The sequence below is a fragment of the Ctenocephalides felis genome, unplaced genomic scaffold (assembly GCF_003426905.1).
Source record: "Ctenocephalides felis isolate EL2017-DRISC unplaced genomic scaffold, ASM342690v1 CF-g0.4_SCAFFOLD_00845, whole genome shotgun sequence".
Lineage (NCBI taxonomy): Eukaryota > Metazoa > Arthropoda > Insecta > Siphonaptera > Pulicidae > Ctenocephalides > Ctenocephalides felis.
The window spans coordinates 13,206,377-13,229,109 of record NW_020536999.1 but is presented as its reverse complement, the minus strand read 5'-3'; the positions used below and the strand labels follow the sequence as shown (position 1 = coordinate 13,229,109).

The 22,733-nt window shown below is 33.0% G+C and overlaps 1 protein-coding gene across 1 annotated transcript; it reads right to left on the bottom strand.

Moving 5' to 3' along the window:
• Window positions 1-217: 217 nt before the first annotated feature.
• On the bottom strand, window positions 218-22,733 carry LOC113378093 (zinc finger CCCH domain-containing protein 13-like). The gene is made up of 18 exons (XM_026618612.1): window positions 22,659-22,733; window positions 22,356-22,529; window positions 22,178-22,297; window positions 20,254-20,556; window positions 18,762-18,938; window positions 18,410-18,635; window positions 14,610-14,736; window positions 12,488-12,724; window positions 10,970-11,168; window positions 8,827-9,200; window positions 6,886-7,035; window positions 6,637-6,824; window positions 5,002-5,126; window positions 4,788-4,890; window positions 4,540-4,727; window positions 4,368-4,456; window positions 2,365-2,608; window positions 218-520 (listed from the first exon to the last, which is right to left on the bottom strand). Exons 1-18 carry the CDS (start codon window positions 22,731-22,733, stop codon window positions 218-220), a joined length of 3,402 nt encoding a protein of 1,133 aa, XP_026474397.1.

Genomic DNA, 22,733 nt, shown 5'->3' with positions numbered 1-22,733 from the left:
TAATTAGTTCTTCTATCGATTTCCGACGTTATTTTGAAAAAATATAATTACACAATTGAGAAGGCGGAGCCCAAATTGTTTTCACTTTTGAACTTGAGGGTAAGATGAACCTAATTCCAAAATTTCATTCACTTCGGAGCACAGTAAAAAAATTCAGAACCTAAACGCTCCGTTTACTGCACTGTATAGTTCTAACTTTGATACCATATCGACTGTTTTAGTAACAATCAAACAATGAAAATGAGCTCTCAGTCAATTTTCTAAATCGTTGTTGTGATTGTTTTTTTACAACACAGTACTTGGATGCTAACGATTCACTATCTCTCCTCTTGCGACAATCTTCTGCTCTGCGACGCTCGTTCTCTCTTTTCCATCTTTGGGCGTTTCTTTGCCTACGCTCCAACTCTTTCCTAGCCTGCTCCCGTTCCTTGCACTCCTTTCTTTGAAGTTCCATCATTTTGCGACATTGCTTACGTTGACGTTCTGCTTCTTTGCGCCTTGCTAATTCTTGGGCCCAAACCTGGGAAGAAATAGAAAATGATGTAACGACAAGTACTAGGGAATGCAATACCGGTTTACCGGTATACCGAATTACCGGTAAACCGCCCGATTTTTCGGCGGTATTGTTACCGGTATTTACCCCAAAAATACCGGTATTTTCGGTATTTTTACATAAGCGCTATTTGATACATAATACACTAAATTTTAAATTTCTCGGAACAAATTTATCTTTAAATCCTATAATCGCATAAACAGCTATATCTTCAAGTGATTCTATAGGATATAAATGTCAAATATTATCTCAACTCGTCATTAAGGGGCACAACTAGTGTAACCGCCTAAAAAAGGTGATTTTTGGGAATTTATATTACAAAAACTACTTTATCAATCATTTCAAAATTTTAGGAATATATTTATACATGTTTTAAGAATACATAGTAAAATTGTTGAAGAAAAAAATTAAATATTTTTCAAGTTATCGTCGATCTCCAACGGCGCAACAAAAAACGCCCTTAACTGCTGCAGTGATTCCGGCCCTTGACGTGGATGAAATCAAAAAAAAAATTCTCGTTAAACTAGATAATATTGTCTGTAAAGTGAACTACGATGAAAAAAAATAATCAAAAATTGACAAAATGACGGCGTTTTTTTAAAAAAAACTCGAATTTTACCCAAAATTTTGGTCGTTTTTCGACCGCCAAAATTCTATTTTTGATCCGATCAAAAAATCGATTGTTCACTTTACGGAGAACTATATATAGAACATGTAAAAAAAAATTTGATAGTTCGGATCATTAGTTTTTGAGTAATCATTGCAGCAAATTCGGAAAATGCTGTTTCGAGAAAAACGCGTTTAAAGATAAAATGATCGTTATACTATATACTATATGTATACTTTTTAAATGGCTGTAACTCAAAAACTATTTGAGATATCGATTTGAAATTTTAATATGTTATTTTTAAGGGTGTAATCTACCGAAATATGAAAAAAACAAAAATCGATTTTTTCAAAATTTCACACTAGTTGTGCCCCTTAAACTGAATATTTATTGCTTTACTAAGGGTTTCATATCGTGTTACAATAAATAGAATTGGACTGATAGATAATGATGTTTGTTTCGTCTTATGTAAAAATGTAACGGTTTTTTAAGTGATTTTTGCGCTAAAATATTTCATATCATACATATTATCCCTGCGTAATCTTTATTTTTTTCTAACTTTATACATAATAATTATGATAACTACCAAATATTTTTGCTTCTTCTTACCTTTATAAAATATTATTTTTCTACAACGTTTCGAAGTTTGGAAATACTATAGAATCATCACATTGTTTTAAATAACAATACTCAACAATTATAGTAACTTATTATTTATCTCGACAAAGTATCCGATCTTAAATTAGTGCAGAAAGATTATTTTTTTTAAATATTGGAGATTATGCTAATTTAACACATCGAATACAGACAGTGCAGACTATTATAATAAAATAATATGATCTTTTATGAGTTTTTGGTCTTTCTTACTCATAAGTTTGTTTTTGGTAAAAAGTACTCAATAGACTCGATAGTGATAATGAATTAATTAAATTGGATATAACTTTGTTAAATTATTATTAAAAAAAATAAACTTATTGATTTTATTGTTTAGTTGAATATATTTGTAGTTGTATATTCATTTCTTTATATTTGTACTAGTAACTTTCAATTTTGTTTACGTTTGTTTAAGAAAATAAAAATACCGGTATTCCGGTTTTAAAATGAAAAATTACCGAAATACCGGTATTGAAATTTTCCTTCGGTATTGCATTCCCTAACAAGTACTAGATTATTATTAAAGTTAGATTGAAGGAAGATTTTTTACTCTCTGTAAAGGGTCGATCTGTTGTGAAGGGCACGGATTGCATTCTGGTTCGCAGCAGGATTCTTCGTCGGAGCAAGGCGGAGGTGGTTTTTTGCAGCACGGTTTGGGTTTGGGGCACGGCTTTGGGCATGGATCCTTCTTTTTGCAGCAGGGGTCATCGCAACATGGATCGGAACAACAAGATGATGATGGAGCACAAACTCTGATATCGCGACCGCCACCGCAACGGCTTTCGTTAGCAGCTCTAGAAATAAAAGATAATTTTCTAAACGGCTGCACTATGTTATATATAAAAACTAGCAAACCCGACGAACTTCGTTTCGCCACCAGATGGTTTCGCGAGAAAGATGAAGAATTTTTTTGTTTGTATTAAATTTGAAAAGGTAGAATTTTATTTTATTACACAACAGTAATGAATTTATTTCGATTATAAAAATTAAGTGTTTTTTAGTTGAACTTCTCTAAGTAAATGAAAGTGAATCCGCAAATTATCCGTTTCATTGAAGTGCTCTTTGGTAAACCACATTTTTTGTTTTTTGGTCTGACATTAACACAAACAAAGCGGATGGTTTTCCAACTTGTAAACAAGCAACGTATAACTGCTCATGTGAAAAACAGTGATTTTCTAAATAATCTATTTGAAATTTATCCCGCAAACACTAAGCGATTGGCCTTGCGACTTGTTATTGCGAACGCAAGACGAACCGGAAATTGCAATCGTTTGAAATCAAACGGAAGACCAGTCGGAATAATCGGTATGTCACCAAATCGCCAGCAATTTTTGATTGAATGGTGAAATTCAGTGCGTGTACATCATTATTCTTTGCGGCAAGAATTGCTCGTTGACTTAACCAAGCATAATTCTGATAATTCTCACTAATGTCATTACTCGAATTTTTAATTACGGTGCGTGAAGTTCCAGCAATTTGCATTAAGGCACGATGCTATGCACCACTAATTTTCTTAACTATAACACACACTTGCGGAGCTCGAGACCTTTCCAACGAATGCAAAATTGTCGAAATCGGTTCCTGCGTTCTGGAGTTATATCGTCAGGAAGGAAACCTGACTTATTTTTATATATATGTAAATGAACATAACTCAACAACGCCTGGACCAATTTGGCCTTTTTGCATTGAAAACAAATGAAAACTATCATTTGCCAAAAATTTCAATTTACTTATGTACCTAGATAATATTAGAATATGTATAATCAAAATATGATTATGAATAAGAAAAATGAAATGTCTACATTATTACTGCCAAAAAGTAGCTGAGATGTGCCAGAAATTAAAATAATATTGATTGAATGATACACATACAAACAGGATATGACAAATTAATTCATTTAAAATATGAAATTAAGTATTAATCAGGGCCGGTCCTACCTTAAATGCAATGCATGCGAAAAATACGAGCGCACGCCTTAGAGGGCACCAACACAAGATTCGGATATTAAATTTTCAATATTGTTTTGTTTTCAATATATAATTTTTTTGCATCTCTTACTAATCTTTCCACAATATTTTTAAAATTACTAAAAATTTCACTTTATAACAACTAATGGGAAAGTAAAGATGAATACACACAACTCGGTCCTCACGATATCGTTTAGGAGAAGTTTAAGATGCAATTTTGGATATCTTAAATGATAAAAATTAAATTAATTTTCTCCTACATGAAGTACCAGTGTAATGTTATGGTTATGGTTATGTTATACCGTTTAAAAGACTTCAAGTTTCAATATTAATGTGGGAATTGAGACTCATCATTTTATTTAAAGCAGTTCTACATTTAACATCGCTTATAATATGAATGTATATGCATTTTAGCGTGAAGAAAAATTTAAAAAACAATAATTATTATTTTTAGGTAAACAGTAAATATTGGTATCATGTATTAAAAAATTGTGGACATGGGAACAGGACAACGTCTGTCGGATCATCTAGTTATAAATATTTTTGCTTGAATTAGTTAGTTTCGTAAATTGACAAATTTATTACCCCACATTGCTCATCCTCTTCTCGGCTTTGCGCCTGTCCCTTCCACTACTGCTTTTATAAACCTGCTGATCATCCGACAATGGATTGACCTGTATTCAAAACAAATCCATTACACCAATTCAAATGCGTACATACAAATCAATTAAAATAAAACAAATATTTCTACTTCTACCTGGGATGGAACAACAGCCATGAGTTCCTCGGACGATACATACGGATATTTTTCCTGAACGCTCGATTCCGTACTGGATTGTGTAGGAGAAGTTATAAGAACTGTCTCACTAAAATCTCGAGGAGGAACGCATTTGCCTCTATTGGGATTACTGCCAGAAGCTCTAAGACGTTGTGATGGTGATGATTCTAGAAATTCAAATCATTAGTCAAACGATATGGGTTTTATATGATGTTAATTCATTAAACCTGCACGCTTTGTTTTATCTTTGATCTTGTGTGTCGATGCAACAATGTCAGCACTTCTCGACTTTTTGGCTTTTAGTTTGGCAACACAAAAAGCACACGCTTTCTGGAAATAAAAATACAACATATATGACCAGGATCTCACTCTTGGGTTACGATTTTGTTACATATTATTTCTAGAACTCCAATTATATATGAAAATATAGTTCACTAATACCTCTTGATCGAGTGGACGCTTGACAGCTGAAAAATTTGCCATGTACTCTGTTAGATATGGGTCAAACCATTTTGCCAATTTGGAACACGTGCACTTAGACGGTACCTTTTCTTGAATTCTCGTATCTACAAATCATCAAACACATAATCTTAGATCTTTATCATGATAATAATTTGTTGATTACAATAAAAATGTGTGGTTCTCTAATACCTTAAACAAGTGTAACGAGTTGCCTTCAATTGTTAAGACGATATATTTCAAATTTTTATTATTTACTAGCTGACCCGGCAAATATTGTTTTGCTAAGTAGGGTATATTCTAAACAATTTCTAGAGGATCAAAAACATTAATACTTTAAGTGTACAAGGATGTGTTGTTTGAATGCTATACACAATGAGGTATTATAAAAACAATAAATCCCATTAGTTTGTCTATATTTTGTCAATACAATCAAACTGGAAGTTTTATACACTTTCTATAGAAAACATGGTATAATCCAATCCAAATCTTCTTTCTTATTTCGACACATTGATAACGTTTCAAGTTTTTCAGATTCTTTTTGGATTCTGAATTTTGTGTATAATTGTAATTAATACTACTGAGCTTATAAAAAAATTCAAATTTCTGCGAGAAGAGATAGAAAATGAAATGAATATTTCTTCTTTGACCTTTTTACTCTATAGGCGGGGTAACTTGGAACGGCGAGGTGGCAAACAGGTTTAATGTCTTATTTTAATTTTAAAGGTATTTTACAAAATAATTACATTTTTAGCTAATGCCAAAAAACTACCAACGGAAGAAAATAATTTTATTATGGATTTTCAAAGATTACCGTTTATCTCCCGATAGCAAATTCATAAGAATCAAGGTTATAGCTGGTTATATCTTTTCCCCTCTACTTTCAAATATTGTTGTTAAACAATGCTTAACTTTACTGGTTTTTGACATATCGGTGGTGGATCTTTTTAACCCCGGACCTTCATATATTACTATCTATTTATCGATAAGTTCTGGGAAACTATAACTGGGAAAATGTTATTCGCAAAATGTTCCTTTGATCGATACCAAAATTAGGTTCTGAATTTAAATAACACAAATAAAAACAAATATAACCTAAAAATTTTTTTATAAATACCAATGAGTATATGATTATACAAATGAGATCTTTCAGAGCACCGTGTTTGAGAAAAATATGCCAAAAAGTACATGTTTATATTAACATTTAAAAAAAGTTGATATTTTGAGTTTCTGTCAACACTTGCGGCCCGTTTACTAATGTTTTTTTATATAAATAAAACTACAAACAAAACTACTTACTACAATTTAATCATAATTAAATAATATTCACGTAAAACATCCTATTAAGCGTAATTGAACATCATCTGTCAAATACGTTTGACATTTGACGTATTACCCACCGTCCATTGTTTTATTTAAATTACGCTTTTCAAAAATTTTCAAATTAAAAATGTAAAGTTTTTACGCGATTTTGAAATAATATCTCACCTTTCCGACAACCTACTGATTAGCACGAATTTTTCAAGACTAAGACTGGCCAAATCGGTTTAGCCGTTTTCGAGTTTTAGCGGATCATTTTATCGAGAGCTCCATTTTTATATATAAGAAGATTATTACCCGAAAAGGATTTTTTGTCCGGAACAACATTTTTCGAGATCCTTCTCGAAGTCTTTGATTCCGTTTTTATGCTTTGTTTTTTCTGGACTACGCTTGTACTTTTCAATCGTCCACTACTTCGACGATCCTGTTGCCTCTGGGAAGAGGAGCGTTTCTTGCCATCTATGCGTTTGTAATCTTGATCATCACTACAAACAAATTAACACCGTTATTTTTAAAAATATTATAAAAATCATGATAAATTAGTACCTAAAATCGCTCGCGTTTTTATCACTTTTGGCAGTATTATCTGATTTGGCAGTATCGCTAAAATCATGATCTTCTTGGCTTCTTATCCTATCTCGGCCGGAACGCCCGGATGTTGTATGTGATCTGACTGATCGACTTCCCAAACTACCTCTGTTTAAAATAATAGTATTAAAGGGGTATTCTAGTATAGAAATTCAAAAAAATCGATTAATTTTATTTTATTTTTTCAAAGTTTAACTATCTGAGAATATGGGTACGAGAAGGTTTTTGAAAATTTGAATTATTTTCGGAGATATAGGCATTTTACTGACACGGTCTCCAAACTGGTTTGGAAGGGTCTAATCGGACAAAAGGCATTAGGGAGTCAGAGTTGAGAAACTCAGAACAATAATGAATCTCTGAACTCGTTGATTTGGATTTTCGCGCCGAAATATATTCATTCCCGATCTCGGGTATTTGAAAAGCAACATCTATTGCTGTTTGCATATTCAATAAAGGTTTTTTCCGATTTTAAAAATGATGACCCTTATGGTAATGCAAATTGGGCCAGAAACTCATTCATTTGCTGTAAGACGAGACAATGCCCGGAAAGAACGATCTGAAATACGTACATCCAACGCTTCAAAAGAGGCTAGAACTGCTCGATTTGAAGAGAGAAATGCAGAAAATTGTTTTTTTGAAGTAGAAGAAGATCCGATGCATGAAGCAGGAATCGCAGATTAAATAAAAGAAGTCATCATTTATGATTTGGACAGCAAAAATCTTCACGCAAAACTTTAAATGCATTTTTCTCAGAACAGACTTTTTCAGAACTGTTGATACGATTTCTCGAGTTCTACTCGACCGATTCACTTTAAATGTTCAGAGAGTCTTGTTTATAGACCTATCTGTAGCCGGAACTAGCATCATCCCCAAATTCCAATTTTTACTATATTTAAAAAATTCGAGAAATTAAAAAAAAACAGTGAAAAAGACACTTTTTTCAAACAGTCGCCAATTTGTAAAAAAAAAAAAAAATTATTCATCGCTAGTCAGCACGTTAGACAAAACTTATCGGCACATTCCGATACTAGAAATATTCTGTTATAAAAATAGTTATAAAAATTGTGAGAGTTAACGAGAGATTATTTGTTCCTAAGAGAAACTTTTCGTATTTTTTATTGTAAATATATGATATCATTTATATAATTCTATATAAGAAAGAATGTTTTTTGTTAAGTTTCTTGGAAATGCGTACAAGTTACCAATTAAATGAAATGCGTACAAGTTGCTAATCAAGCAAAGTACGTATAAGTTATCAATAATGCAAAATACGTGCAAGTTGACAATCACGTAAAATACGTACAAATTGCTAATAATGAACAATACGTGCAAGTTGCTATTTTTATTTAATTTTTGTAATATACTCTAAATCTACGATAAATAATAACTTAACTTGACCTGAAATCTTGCATCGAAACAGATCAAAAACATTTCTAGGCTTCTTAACTTTTAGGGGACATTAGCAAGTAAGCGTAACCTAGAATCTTGCATCGAAACAGGTCAAAAGCATCTCTCGGCTTTTTAACTTTTATGGGACATTAGCAAGTAAGCGTAACCTAATCGGGCTATTGCGACATTATTGTACTTTAATAATTCTTTTATTTCGGATGGCTAGGAGGGCTGAAATCATTTCAAGACTGAGGAGCCAATATTTTGAGACCGCCCACTTCATCAGCTGACAGTTTTTTTAAATTTTTAACTTTTTTTTTAAATTTTTGTATTGTATTTAAATAATATTAATAAAAAAGTGGTAAAAAATGGATAGTAAAAACATTCAGTGCTTTCTTTCACGACACTTTGAAAATGACCTAAAATTCATCGCTCTAGGCTATACACTAGAATACACCCTTGAATAATTGTCAACATTGTAGATTTGACAGAAAATAAATTTCTCATTACCTGGAACTGGTCGCTGTGGTCAATGCTAAACCCGTCGTATTATCATCCTCATCCTCGTCGGCTGCCTGAGTTGTCATTTCATCCTCAACCCGTGTAGTCTCACTCTCGGGCATATCCAAAATCTCATTTTTACTTTTGATTTTGGTTCCTGTCTGGTAGGCCACTGTTATTGTAGTAGGCAGTCCCTGTCGTTGCTGCTGCGGCAGTATGGCAAGTCGCCTGCGGTAATTGCTAGCAGATCCGTTGCGAAATGCGGAATTCCCCGAACCTCCTGATCCTGTTAGATGAGGTAGAAAAAGGCGGTTGAAGAACGAACTGTCCATTTGAGGCATTGGGTGGCGGCTGGGGCGACCGCTGCTTTTGCGATTGAACATCTGAAAAGAAAAAAAAATTAATAACAATTTAGAAAAAAGAGTGCGCGTAAGGTTCACACGCGATTGAATTAAAACTTATTTGCTACTGTACAAGATGGCATTTGAGTAAAAATAAATACATTACATAACAATTTTGAATAATGTTTCTTAGTAATATGGTAACACTCGTGATGCACACATTTATTAGTGTCAACCTTTATACACATTTATATACTGATAAATTATAAGCTATATATTTATAATAGCATTAAAAATATTAATAATATTCGAAAATAATAATGTAATTAAAGTCATATTTCAAATATGACATGACCGGTTTGTCGTTGTAATTAGCATTTAGAAATGAACCTTCATTAGATAAATGAAGTAATTGCTGATTAATAAATTCTATAATATTCATTCAATGGATTATTCAACGCCTAAACAAATATTGTTTTCACAACTTCACTCATCATGTAATAATTGTGTTTGAAGAACTTCTTGTAATTACAATTAACATACATTCATTGACTGCTTGTATTTTTTTTTACTTTTTCGCTGGGGATATAATCTCATTTTTTGAACAACTGTAATATCTGTTTTGCCTAAAAATATTTTCCATTTCAATAACTTCAAAGATTTATAGAAACTACGAATAATATAGAAATTGTTTTATTATTAACGTAATAGCAAAAAAATCGAAAATGAAAATTTTTATATATATTTACGTTTCAGAGGTTTCTGAATATTTTGACATACCTTAGAAAAAATGGATGTATGTGTGTGTGCGTGTGTGTGTGTTGAGATTCAAATTTTTGTCGACGATTTTGGTAACACGGATGAAGCGATTTGAATAATTCAAAAAACATTCGAATCGTATTGATAAGGAGACGTGCTGATTAGTTTTTGGCAAAGGCAGGTCTAGCCGTTCCGAAGATATGAGGCAAAAAGTGCCAAAAACGGTAACTCAGTTTTTAAGAGGACGGAGCGTCCGATTTGAATAATTTTAATTTCTATTTCGGGCAATTTTAATTAATTAATTTAAAAAATTCTAATTAGTTTTTTGTTTAACAAACTATTATTTAAAAAAACTAAGAATTTTTATCGATTTGTTACTTAGATGTGTCCTTTGTTTATTCACAAAATTTTCTGAAATAGAAACTACAATCTCTCACTTGCGAGCGAACTAGTCTTAATTGTTTTTGTAGCCGGATATAATAATGTTTTTGTTCTATTATTTGTGGCTTCTAGGGCTAAAAACTCTTTTTTTTGAAGTTTGATTAGAGAAAGTTTCTTCTTCATGAAGAAGTCACACTGATTTAAATTAATATATACACTGATATGAAAATCTAAATTAATATATACATTAGACAAAAGATTACAGAAAAACTTTCTGGGAACCATAACAGAGTGATGAGATTCCAAATGCTATTGAACCGATATGATTCCAAGAATCAAAACGCTTTCATCTATCTTTCATATTTGGCTATTTTTCATTTATACAGTGAAAACCGACTTTTTCTACTAAAAAACCGGTTTTCGAATTCCATAATTTTTGTCAAAAAACCGGTTTCTAAAACCGGCATACAACGTTGAGGCCTGCACGCATACAACGACATATGTCTATTCATATACGCGACGACTAATCACAATCCACCCGTATAGAAATGATATCACCGAGAGCGAATGACGAATCATTGGCACTCGACTCTTATCTTATCTTATCTGCCGTAACGCACTTGCGTTAAAGAAGTTTTACTTCAAAAGATAAATTAAAAAAATATTTTCACCATGATGGGTCCTTTTCTCTTGTGGCTTCCACCTGCTCCACTGGAACTACCACCTCCATGTTTGCGTTTGGATTGGTGTTGATTTTTTACCGATGGTGGTGCCCGACGCCATTTCACTTCTGCTGTTTCTTGCTGATCGTAGTATGGAACTTGTCTGAGAAGATCGTCATGATCGCGTCTTCGTTCATGAGGTTTGCGCCTGTGAAAATAAAAGATGTAAAGTTTTGTTTTGGTTGAGTGTAACGTGTGTGTACCATAGATAAATAAGTATAAATAGATGGCAAACACGGCCGCTTTGATGTTACATCAAATGTAATTCTTTCAGCATTCAATAGATGTCGCCACCAACTGTAGTCCGTAAATTTACCATTAGGTTCAATTCTAGATAAGATTTATTTGAATATGTAATATAGAAAAGATACTCCTGATTAATTTGACTAAATGAAATTAGAACAAAATATACGCGTATCAAATATATTTTCAACAAAATCACAAATGTAAAAAATATATGATGAGAAAAAATTATACATTGTTTTCATTCAATAAAGATATATTTCAATAAATAAAATTGGTACTTCAACTTCTCCTATATTGCGTGACAAAAAAAGAGGAAAGAAAAATTTTCCTCGAAAACGGTATTTTAACGTTTAAAGTACGTGTACTACATCTAGAGAGATTCTTTAAGGGGCACAACTAGTGTAACCGCCTAAAAAAAGGTGATTTTTGGAATCTATATTAAAAAAACTACTTTATCAATCATTTCAAAATTTTAGGAATATATTTATATATGTTTTAAGAATACATAGTAAAATTATTGAAGAAAAAAATTAAATATTTTTTAAGTTATCGTCGATCTCCAACGGCGCGACAAAAAAAGACCCTTAACTGCTGCAGTGATTCCGGCCTTGTACGTGGATGAAATTTAAAAAAAAAATTCTCGTTAAACTAGATAATATTGTCTGTAAAATGAACTACGATAAAGACAAAAAATCAAAAATTGACAAAATGACGGCTTTTTTTAAAAAAAATCGAATTTTACCCAAAATTTTGGTCGTTTTTGGACTGCCAAAATTCGACTTTTGATCCGATCAAAAAATCGATAGTTCATTTTACGAAGAACTATATATAGAACATGTAAAAAAATTAGTGATAGTGATCGGATTATTTGTTTTTGAGTAATCGCTGCAGCAAATTCTGAAAATGCTGTTTCGAGAAAAACGCGTTTAAAGATTAAATGATCGTTATACTATATACTATATATATATATACTCTTTAAATGGCTGAGACTCAAAAACTATTCAAGATATCGATTTAAAATTTTGGTATGTTATTTTTAAATAAATAACCTATCGAAATATGGAAAAATTGAAAATTCTATTTTTTGAAAATTTCACACTAGTTGTGCCCCTTGAATTGTGTATGCTGAATTTGAAGCACACTAGCACCATCTGTTATATGCTGAAAAAACTCGTACCGTGTAACGCGTATTAGTTGTATGTTTGCCCCCCAGGTGTGTACCTTTGTCTGCTCCTGTTGCTATTAGCAGTGTTTGTTCTTTTCCTCGTAAACAGGGTCCATATATCATTAGCGCCTCCTGTACCGCCGTCGCTTACGGCTGGGCCGTTTGCATTGCTGCTATTTCTCGGACGACGATTAGAAGTTCCTCCTCCTATTCCACTCGAGTTGCCAGGTCCGCCTTGAGAGTTATTGTTGCCTTTGCTGGTACGTCCTGCTCGATCCCTAGACGAGCGGTACCTGGGGGAGAAAAGCAAATATTTTATTTATTTATTTATTAACTTCCCGTAGGGTAAGTTATTGTAATGGGCCGAAAATCGAAATTGAAAATTATTACATTTCTCGATATTTTGAAGGTTTCTGAACATTTTGGCATACCTCAGAAAAAATGGATGTGTGTGTGTGTGTGTGTGTGTATGTATGTATGGATACAAATTTCAAGTCACGTTTTCGGGTGCACGGATCAACCGATTTGAATGGTTCAAAAAACATTCGATTCCTATTGATAGGGAAAAGAGCTGATTAGTTTTTGGCAAAGGCAGGTCCAGCCGTTTTGGGGATTTGGAGCAAAGAGTGCAGAAAATAGAAATCGAGTTTTTGAGTGAACGGAGCATCCGATTTGATCTAAAAAAACATTCAATTAGTAATGATTGGGAGAAGTGATTATTAGTTTTCGGCAATGGCAGGCCCAGCCATTTTGAAGATACAGAGCTAAATGTGCAAAAATGGCAGTTTTTGAGAAAACTAAGCGTCCAATTTAAATGATTCAAAGAACTTTCAGCTTGTTTTAACAAAATAATTGCTTTTAGAAATATAAAGAAATATTAGAAATTGTTTCAAATTTTTTATTTCAATTTTTTTTTCATTTTTTTGTATGTCGAAAATAATTCAGATTTTAATTTTAATTATAACTAAAGTTCTAATATACTGTAAACAAATAATTTCAACTTTGCAATTCAGTTTATATAATTCATATAAATATTAGACAATGTTACAATATTTGTAATAATCTATTTGAAAACATTCAATATTCCTCGAACATTTCGTTAATGTACGGGAAGTTCCAGCAATTTGCATTAAAGCACGATGCCATATACGACTAGTTATTTTTTTGACAGTAGATACCATAGTCTCATAGATCATACTAAAATATTACTGCCCTACGACAAGTCGTTTGACTTTAAAAATTCGTCAAAGTTTACAGAAATTGGTGTCGTTTTTTTGGAATTCGTCAAAATTAGACTTTTCGTCGACGTTTGCTCAAAAACGCCTGAACCGATTTCAGAAATTTAAAAGCCATTTGATTTATCTCGATGAGGATTATCGTTTCTCAATTTTTTGCGACAATCGCCCAAGCCGTTTTTTTGTAATTTGGAAAAAAGTCTTAAACTTCTCGTCCACATTTAAGCTGATACTACCGAATCGATTTTAAAAAATCAAAAACTGTTCGAAAGATATTAGTTGGGAATAGTACTGATTAGTTTTAGGTGAAAATTTCTTGTAATTAACTGCTGAAAATAGATTTAAGCCAATTTTTAGGGAACTTTTTTTGGCGATATATATCATAGTGTTACAGAACTTACTGAAATATTACACCCTCACAACGAGTAGTTTAATTTTAAAAATTCATCAAAGTTTGAGAAAGTGACTTGTTTTTTGACGTTTGTTGAAATTAAAATTAGACAATTCACTTGGTTTAACGATAGAGTACTTGGTAGTAATGAACATACTAAACCATTAAAGTCCTACGGAAACTGGTTCCATTATAAAAATTATTGATTTTTGAAAATTTGCTTTTAGAAAATACTCCGAGTCACGAGTAGAGAATACACGTCAAGTGTTCGTTCGTTTTCAATCATAAGTAATAAATCCACTCGGAATACTTATAATCACTCATAAATGAATTTAATTTTTTATTGATCAAGTCGATTATTTACACATATCGGAAAGTGCATATAACTTCAACCTCAAGGCAAAATACCAATACCAACTAGTGTCTTTTTCACTTACATTTCGTACAGACGGGATCTGTACGACCTTCCGCCTGCAGACGCTCTGCTGATCTTTGGCCGCTTTCTTCTATCTTTTACTAGAGACCTCTTCTATACCCTGATATGCCTTTAACCCGGTTTGGTGTCGCTCGCGTGAGGCATAACGCGACATCAAATCAATTTTGGCCGCAGAACGCTCGCCCGAACCACCGGGCGGCGAGCTCTCTAGGGCCGAATATAAAGGTCTCGAACCTCTGACACCTGCAAAATAATAATAAGGGATAATTAATTATGTTGATTAGTTCAAATGCTTTAGGATTGTTTTAACCAAAGAGGGGTAACACATGAACCGGAATTTTGGTCGAAATAAAATTATTTTAACTTCAGCTTTCACTGTAACAGTATTATGCTCTATTTTTGTAACTAGAGATGGCTTATCATATCCAAAGCCGATCGGCTAGGATTTGACTCCGCTTTAGAGAGGAGTTATGTCCACTTAACAACTCCGACAACTTTGAAACATAATACTGGACACAAATGCGTTTTCTAGTGTATTGTTAACATATCTAAAGATTTATTAAGCCTTTGGAAATAGTTCACAAATAGTTCAAACATATTTGTTCATTTTATTATGATAATTACTATTTGATGCATTTCAGTATGCATACAAATCTCAAATTGACAAAAAACTTGGGAATCAAACTCAATTTTGTAATTATTTTTGAAGAGAAAATATATAATTCTTTGAATATGCTTATTTTTATATGAAAATAATGCTGTGAACTTTATATATGAAACTAGCAAAACCGACGAACTTCGTTTCTCCACCAGATGGTTTCGTGAAAAAGATGAAGAAATTTTATGTTTGTTTTATATTTGAAAAGGAAAAATTTGATTTTATTACACAACAGTAATGAATTTATTTCGATTACAAAAATGAAGTGTTTTTTAGTTGAACTTCTCTAAGTAAATGAAAGTGAATCCGCAAATTATCCGTTTCATTGAAGTGCTCTTTTGTAAACCACATTTTTTGTTTTTTGGTCTGACGTTAACACAAACAAAGCGGATGGTTTCCCAACTCGTGAACAGGCAACGTATAACTGCCCATGTGAAAAACAATGATTTTCTAAATAATCTATTTGAAATTTATCCCGCAAACACTAAGCGATTGGCCTTGCATCTTGTTATTGCAAACGCAAGGCGAACTGGAAATTGCAATCGTTTGAAGTCAAACGGAAGACCAGTCGGAATCATTGGTATGTCACCAAATCGCCAGCAATTTTTGATTGAATGGTGAAATTCAATGCGTGTACATCATTATTCTTTGCGACAAGAATTGCTCGTTGAATTAACCAAGCATAATTCTGATAATTCTCACTAATGTCATTGCAATTTGCATTGAGGCACGATGCCATGCACCACTAATTTTCTTAGCTATAAACCTTGCGGAGCCCGAGACCTTTCTAACAAAATTGTCGAAATCGGTTTGCGCGTTCTGGAGTTAAATCGTCAGGAAGGAAAACCCGACTTATTTTTATATATATGTAGATAAGAACAAATCTTTATGTGTATAATATTTTTCACAGAATAATATCTCACATTCTTTTATTATTTCTTTTTCGAGAATTAATTATATATCAGGTGATTTGATTAGCATACTATTACTTTTACACAATTATAAAATCATAATTGTGTAAAAGTTATAATACTAAATATTTTTATTTATTTTTGTGTACCATCGAAAGAGCTCATTTACGGTCAAAAATTATCGTATACAGAATATGGAATAAGAAATAGCATTATTTTGAGACATTGTATACCTGGAAAGTCCTAAAACTGGCTGTGAGACAAAAAAACAACTTCTTTGTATTAGTAAAAAATCTCTAGCAAATATCTGCACATGTTAACAGATTTAGTATCAGTTTAGGGAAGTCGGATATGACAAATCCTGTGAGACAACTCCACTTGGATTTAATCCGAAGGAGAAGTTGTATCGGAGTGATATCTCCGGAGTGAGTAAACCATCTCTACTTGTAACTAATATTAGTGCCGCACTTTGTAGTTTGGCCAATATATTAATAATGTTAATTGCAGTGCACAAACGAACAGTTTGCCCACATTATACTTTTTCATTATTTTTACCTCTACTTCTATCTCTCCTAAATCTGCTTCTTTGCCAGTTTTGACATTAGGAATTCCGAGATATGTATCCAACCTCGTTTCTGGATTTATCTGTACTGACGGATAACTGTTAATTTTGAACTTGTGCCTGATGAAAAATGTTTTGTAGATTTATTGAATTACGTCATTGCTTTTTTGATTTATTTTGATTTATGAAAAATTTTTGATGTGACAGTAAAATAAAGGCCGACCGGATTTTCAACTGTTTATTTTTAATCGACATGTTGAAAGATTTGATAATGAAAATGATTTTTGCGTTAGTATTATGTAAGTTTATTGCACCTTTTACGTTTTTGCGATTGTTGAGGGTGCAGGATATATGATGGTAATATGAAACTAGTGGTGTGTGGCATCGTGCCCTGAGGCAAATTGCTGGAACTTTCTGTATCGTAACGTAACGTTCGAGAAATATTAAATGTTTATAAATAGATTATTATAAATACTTTAACATTGTCTTATATTTATTAGAATTAAATAAACTGAATTGCAAAGTTGAAAATATTTGTTTAAAGTATATTAGAACAGAATTAAAATTAAACTCTGAATTATTATTGATATACAAAAAAAAATTGAGTCAATTTTTTTCCCCAAAAGCAATTGTTTTGTTGAAACAAACAGAAAGTTCTTTAAATCATTCGAAGTGGACGCTTAGTTCTCTCAAAAACTGCCATTTTTTATACTTTTAGCTCTGTATCTTTGAAATAGCTGGACCTGCCTTTGCCGAAAACTAATAACCACTTCTCAATGAAATTGGATGCTCCGTTCTCTCAAAAACTCGATTTCTATTTTCTGCACTCTTTGTTCTTTATCTCCGTAACGGCTGAAACTGCATTTGCCAAAAACTAATAACCACTTCTCTTGATCATTACAAATGGAATGTTTTTTAAATCATTCAAATCGGATGCTTAGTTCTCTCAAAAACAACAATTTTTTGCACATTTTGCTCGGTATCTTCGAAATGGCTAGACCTGCTTTTGCCAAAAACTAATTAGCACATCTCTTCATCAATAGAAATCGAATGTTATTTGAACCATTCAAATCGGTTGATCAGTGCGCCCGAAAACGTGAACGAAAAAATGCGGACACACAAAACACACACACACACATACACACACATCCATTTTTTTCTGAGGTATGCCAAAATGTTCAGAAACCTTCAAAACGTGGAGAAATGTAAAAAATTTCAATTTCGATTTTTGAACGATTACAATAACCTGCGGCAAGTTAATAAAATTCTGTCCAAAAGCAATTGTTTTGTCAATATAAGCAGAAAGTCTTTTGAATCATTCAAATCGGTTGCTTAGTTATATCAAAAACTGACATTTTTAGTACAATCAGCTCATCTTCGAAATGGCTTGACCTGCATTTGCCAAAAGCTAAGCATCTCTTCTCCCAATCATTACAAATTGAATGTTTTTTGGATCATTCAAATCGGATACTCTCAGAAACTCGAGTTCTATTTTTTGCACCCTCAAAGATTCTAGTTTTCTACTTTTTATAATATATAAGTTGTTTTCTAACTTCCAGAAGATGTTTACATTCTAGCCTTTCACACAAACAATTAAAAAATATATAAAAAAATAAAGCACATTATATTTCTTAAACAATTTTCATTCACGACAATATGACTTCCAAACGCATCACTAACAAAAAATTTAAAACAAATTTTCAGACTGAATTCTAAACTAAATCATCATAATATTCCTGTCGCCATCTATTTCTTTTTCTCGTCACTTTATCATTTCTCAGTCGCCTTCGCCTTCTTCATAATATTCCAGTTCTTCATCAATCAATGAAGAAATAGTCGCGGATTCATTGCTGCATTTAGGCTTAACTTTAGTTTTATTCGAATATTCTTTATTTTGCTGCTCCTTGACACTGGCGGCGTATGCTCTTTCGCGCCTTTCCAGCTGCTCCAACTGCTCCAGTTGGTGGTTGTCATGGTAACGAGATGCACGGCTGTGTTTTTGGTCATGATGCTAGTAATTGATAAATGAATAAATGATAGTATTTTTAAGATTAAGATTTTTAGAATATTAGATAGTATATTTAATATATTATATTTAATTGTGCCATTTTGGTAGTAATACATTTGAATTACTCACAGAATGATGATCCTTTTCTCTGGAGTGTCGTTCTCTAGTATCTCGGTCTCTGTCCCTCTCACGTCCTCTCTCTCTTTCTCTACCTCTTTCTTTTTTTCTTTTGTCTCTCTCACGTTCTTTTTCTCTATCATGTTGACTTGGTTTTGATGCTGTATGTTTGGTATGAACCACTTCCGACTATGGAAATAAATAATTAAAGAAAATTATTAAAAAAATAGTTCCCTATTCGTATACACGATCAACTTAATCATTAAGATTTAAGGTGGTATTCTAGTGTAGAAATAAAAATAAAATTGTTTTTTTTATTTCATATTTTCAATGTTTAACTATTTAAGAATATGGGTACGAGAAGGTTTTTGAAAATTTGAATTATTTTCGGAGATATAGGCATTTCACTGACTCGGTCTCCAAACTGGTTTGGCAGGGTCTAATCGGACAAAAAGCATTAGGAAGTCATTAGACCAACTTAAGACAGTTTGTCGTCAAATGAATTATTAATTCGATTTGTATAGGTTCAGAAACTCAAAACCGTAATGAGTCTCTGAACTCGTTGATTTGGATTTTCCCGCCAAAACATATTCATTCCCGATCTGGGGTATTTGAAAAGCAACATTTATCGCTGTTTGCATATGCAATAAAAGGTTTCTTTCCGATTTTAAAAATGATCACCCTTATGGTAATGCAAATTGGGCCTGAAACTCATTCATTTGCTGTAAGACAAGACAATGCCCGGATTGAACGATCTGAAATACGTACATCCAAAGCTTCAAAGGAGGCTAGAACTGCTCGATATGAGGAGAGAAATGCAGAAAATAGTTTTTTTGAAGTAGAAGAATGTCCGATGCATGAAGCAGAAATAGCAGATTAAATAAAAGAAGTATAACATTTCATTTTATGACTTTGACAGCAAAAAACTTCACGCAAAACTTTAAATGCGTTTTTCTCAGAACAGACTTTTTCAGTACTGTTGACACGATTTCTCGAGTTCTACTCGAACGATTCACTTGAAATATTCAGAGAGTTTTGTTTATAGACCGATCTATAGCCCAAACTAGCATCATCCCCAAATTCCAATTTTTACTATATTTAAAAAAAATTGAGAAACTAAAAAAACAGTAAAAAAACACTTTTTCTTCAAACAGTCGCCAAATTGTAAAAAAAAATATTTTTTTACTCATCGCTAGTTCGGGCGATTGCGACGTTATTGTAGATTAATAATCTTTTTATTTTTTTAATTCGGATGGCTAAGAGGGCTGAAATTATGTCAAGACTGAGGTGCCAATTGTTAGAGACCCCCACTTCATCAGCTGCCAGTTTCTTCAATTTTCAATTTTTTTTTAATTTCTGTATTGTATTTTAATAATATTAATAAACAAGTGGTAAAAAAATGGATAGTAAAAACATTCATTGCTTTCTTTCACGACACTTTAAAAATGACCTGAAATTCATCGCTCTACACCAGAAAACCCCCTTAAGATTAATCTATTATTACCTGATATTTCTCCTTTGCCCTACGATTGTTTTTCTCCTGCTTAGCAGCTGCATTTTGTCGTTGCTGCTCACGTCTGCTTACTGCAGCAGTATCGCCACTTTTTCCTGCAGCGACTGCCGCCACAGCGGCTGCTGCTGCAGCAGCTCTCGAACCGGCAAAGTTTGCCATATATTCGGTTACGTAAGGGTCGTAAGTCGAGGCTTGGGCTCTTTCCAGAGCCTCTCTGCGCCGGCTGTAGAACGGAGCTTTTTCCGAAGAGGTCGTTCGAGAGGCTCCACGAGGATGGTTCTTGTATTCGTCATTCTGGAATGATAAATGAACTATTGATTATAAGACTGAGGTTCCTCAAGTCGTACCAGTGATAATGACAAAATTATTACTAGTGGTGTATGGCATCGTGCCTTAAGGCAAATTGCTGGAACTTCCCGGACCGTAATGAAATATTCGAGAAATTTTAAACGTTTTCAAATATATTATTACAAATATTGTAACTTTCATTATTTTTGCTATCTTGTTATATCTGAGCAAATCAAATGTAAATCATAAATAAATCAATTTATATCCAGAATATTAACAAACGTCATTTCATTTGGAATTCAATTTCAAAAAAATAGTTGCCTAATTTACACAAAATTTAATTGAAAAAGTGCTCCCGTATAGTCAAAGTCTAAACGCATTTGCAAATAATTTTGTGCGACATGTTCACTCATACTGGGCTTAGCTTGGCGGCATTTTCGCATTTTTCAATAGTTTTCACAAAATTGGATAAGTGCTCTGGTATAGTCACAGTCTAAACCCATTTGCAAATAATTCTGTGCGACATTTTTACTTATACTGTGCTTAGCTTGGCGGCATTTTCACATTTTTCAATAGTTTTCACAAAATTTGAAAAGTGCTTCCCCAGTATAGTCACAGTTTAAACGCATTTGCAAATAATTTTGTGCGACATTTCCACTTATACTGTGTTTAGCTTGGCGGCATTTCCACATTTTTCAATTGTTTTCACAAAATTGGAAAAGTGCTCTGGTATAGTCACAGTCTAAACGCATTTGCCAATAATTCTGTGCGACATTTTCACTTTTACTGTGCTTAGCTTGGCGGCATTTTCACATTTTTCAATAGTTTTCACAAAATTGGAAAAGTGCATAAACAGTCTAAACGCACTTGGGTAAACATTTGTACCAGACCAGGCGCTTAGACTGTGCTTAGCCTGGGTAATTTTTTGAATTTTTAATCCAAAATTACAAAAATATTTTCTAGAAAATAAAAAAAAGGTGTAATGTTTTTTTATCTTCAAAAGCAATTGTTTTGTCAATACAAGCAGAAAGTTTTTTAGATCATTCAAATCAGACGCTTAGTTCACTCAAAAACTGCCATTTTTTGCACATTTAGGTCTGCATCTTCGAAATGGCGGGACCTGTCTTTGCCAAAAACTAATCACCTCTTCTCCCAATCATTACAAATTGAATGCTTTTAAGATCATTCAAATCTGGTACTCCGTTCTCTCAAAAACTCGATTTCTATTTTCCGCACTCTTTGCTCTGTATCTTCGAAACGGCTGGACCTGACTTTGCCAAAAACTAATCAGCACTTATCGAATATTTTTTGAACCATTCAAATCGGTTGATCCAAATTGGATACAATTTACGCGCCCGAAAACGTGGACGAAAAAATGCCGAGATACAAAACACACACACACATCCATTTTTTCTGATGTATGCCAAAATGTTCAGAAATTTCTGAACGCCGAGAAATGCCGAGAAATGCAAAAATTTTCATTTACGATTTTCGGCCCATTACTATAACTATCCTACGGGAAGTTAATAATTATTTCCTAATTTTACAATTGGAAAGCTGGACGCCTTTGTGAGCATAAAGTACTGGGTTTTTGAATTGTAGTACAAACTACTCAAATTTTCCTTACTTTGCTGACTCCGACCTGGTCACCAATCCAAACATCAGCCTCTTTCGTGATATGGTCAGCTTTACTGCGAGTTCCTCTTTTCGGTTTATCAGTTTCAGTAATTTCGTACCGCCCCGGATCCTTCAATTGGACAAGATGATCAACATATTAAAAAAAATATAGTAAACAGTATTCATACTTTGATTTGTCTTCTGAGTTCTGCAGATTGTATGTAGTGTAGTCCTGTTGGCCGTTCATCTATATTTAACCGATCTGCACCGCGGATACCACCTCTTCCTTTGAGGAAATCTCGAAGAAAACCTTGATCTGTTGAACGACATTGGGTAGGATTGTGACGTCTTGGTTCGTTTAACTAAAAAAATAGTTAAAGACACATTAGATAGTAAAACCATAACAATGGCAACAAACACGTCATCTACTTGTTTACCCTAGAAGACTTAAGTCATATGCTCATATTTCCTTCTATATTTATTATTTTTACCTTTTCCGAGTAGTATGGCACTTTTTGTCGAAGCTCTTCCTCCCGCAATCTGTTTCTTCCGCGTTGGCTCAGCAT

Bases quoted from the DNA above. Each gene is read 5' to 3' on its own strand.
- LOC113378093 (XM_026618612.1), bottom strand. From the start codon at position 22,733: ATGCTGAGCCAACGCGGAAGAAACAGATTGCGGGAGGAAGAGCTTCGA. The intron at 22,530-22,658 runs GTAAAAATAATA...CTATTTTTTTAG, and splicing joins TGCCATACTACTCGGAAAAG to TTAAACGAACCAAGACGTCA. The intron at 18,939-20,253 runs GTAATAATAGAT...TTATTTCCATAG, and splicing joins GGGCAAAGGAGAAATATCAG to TCGGAAGTGGTTCATACCAA.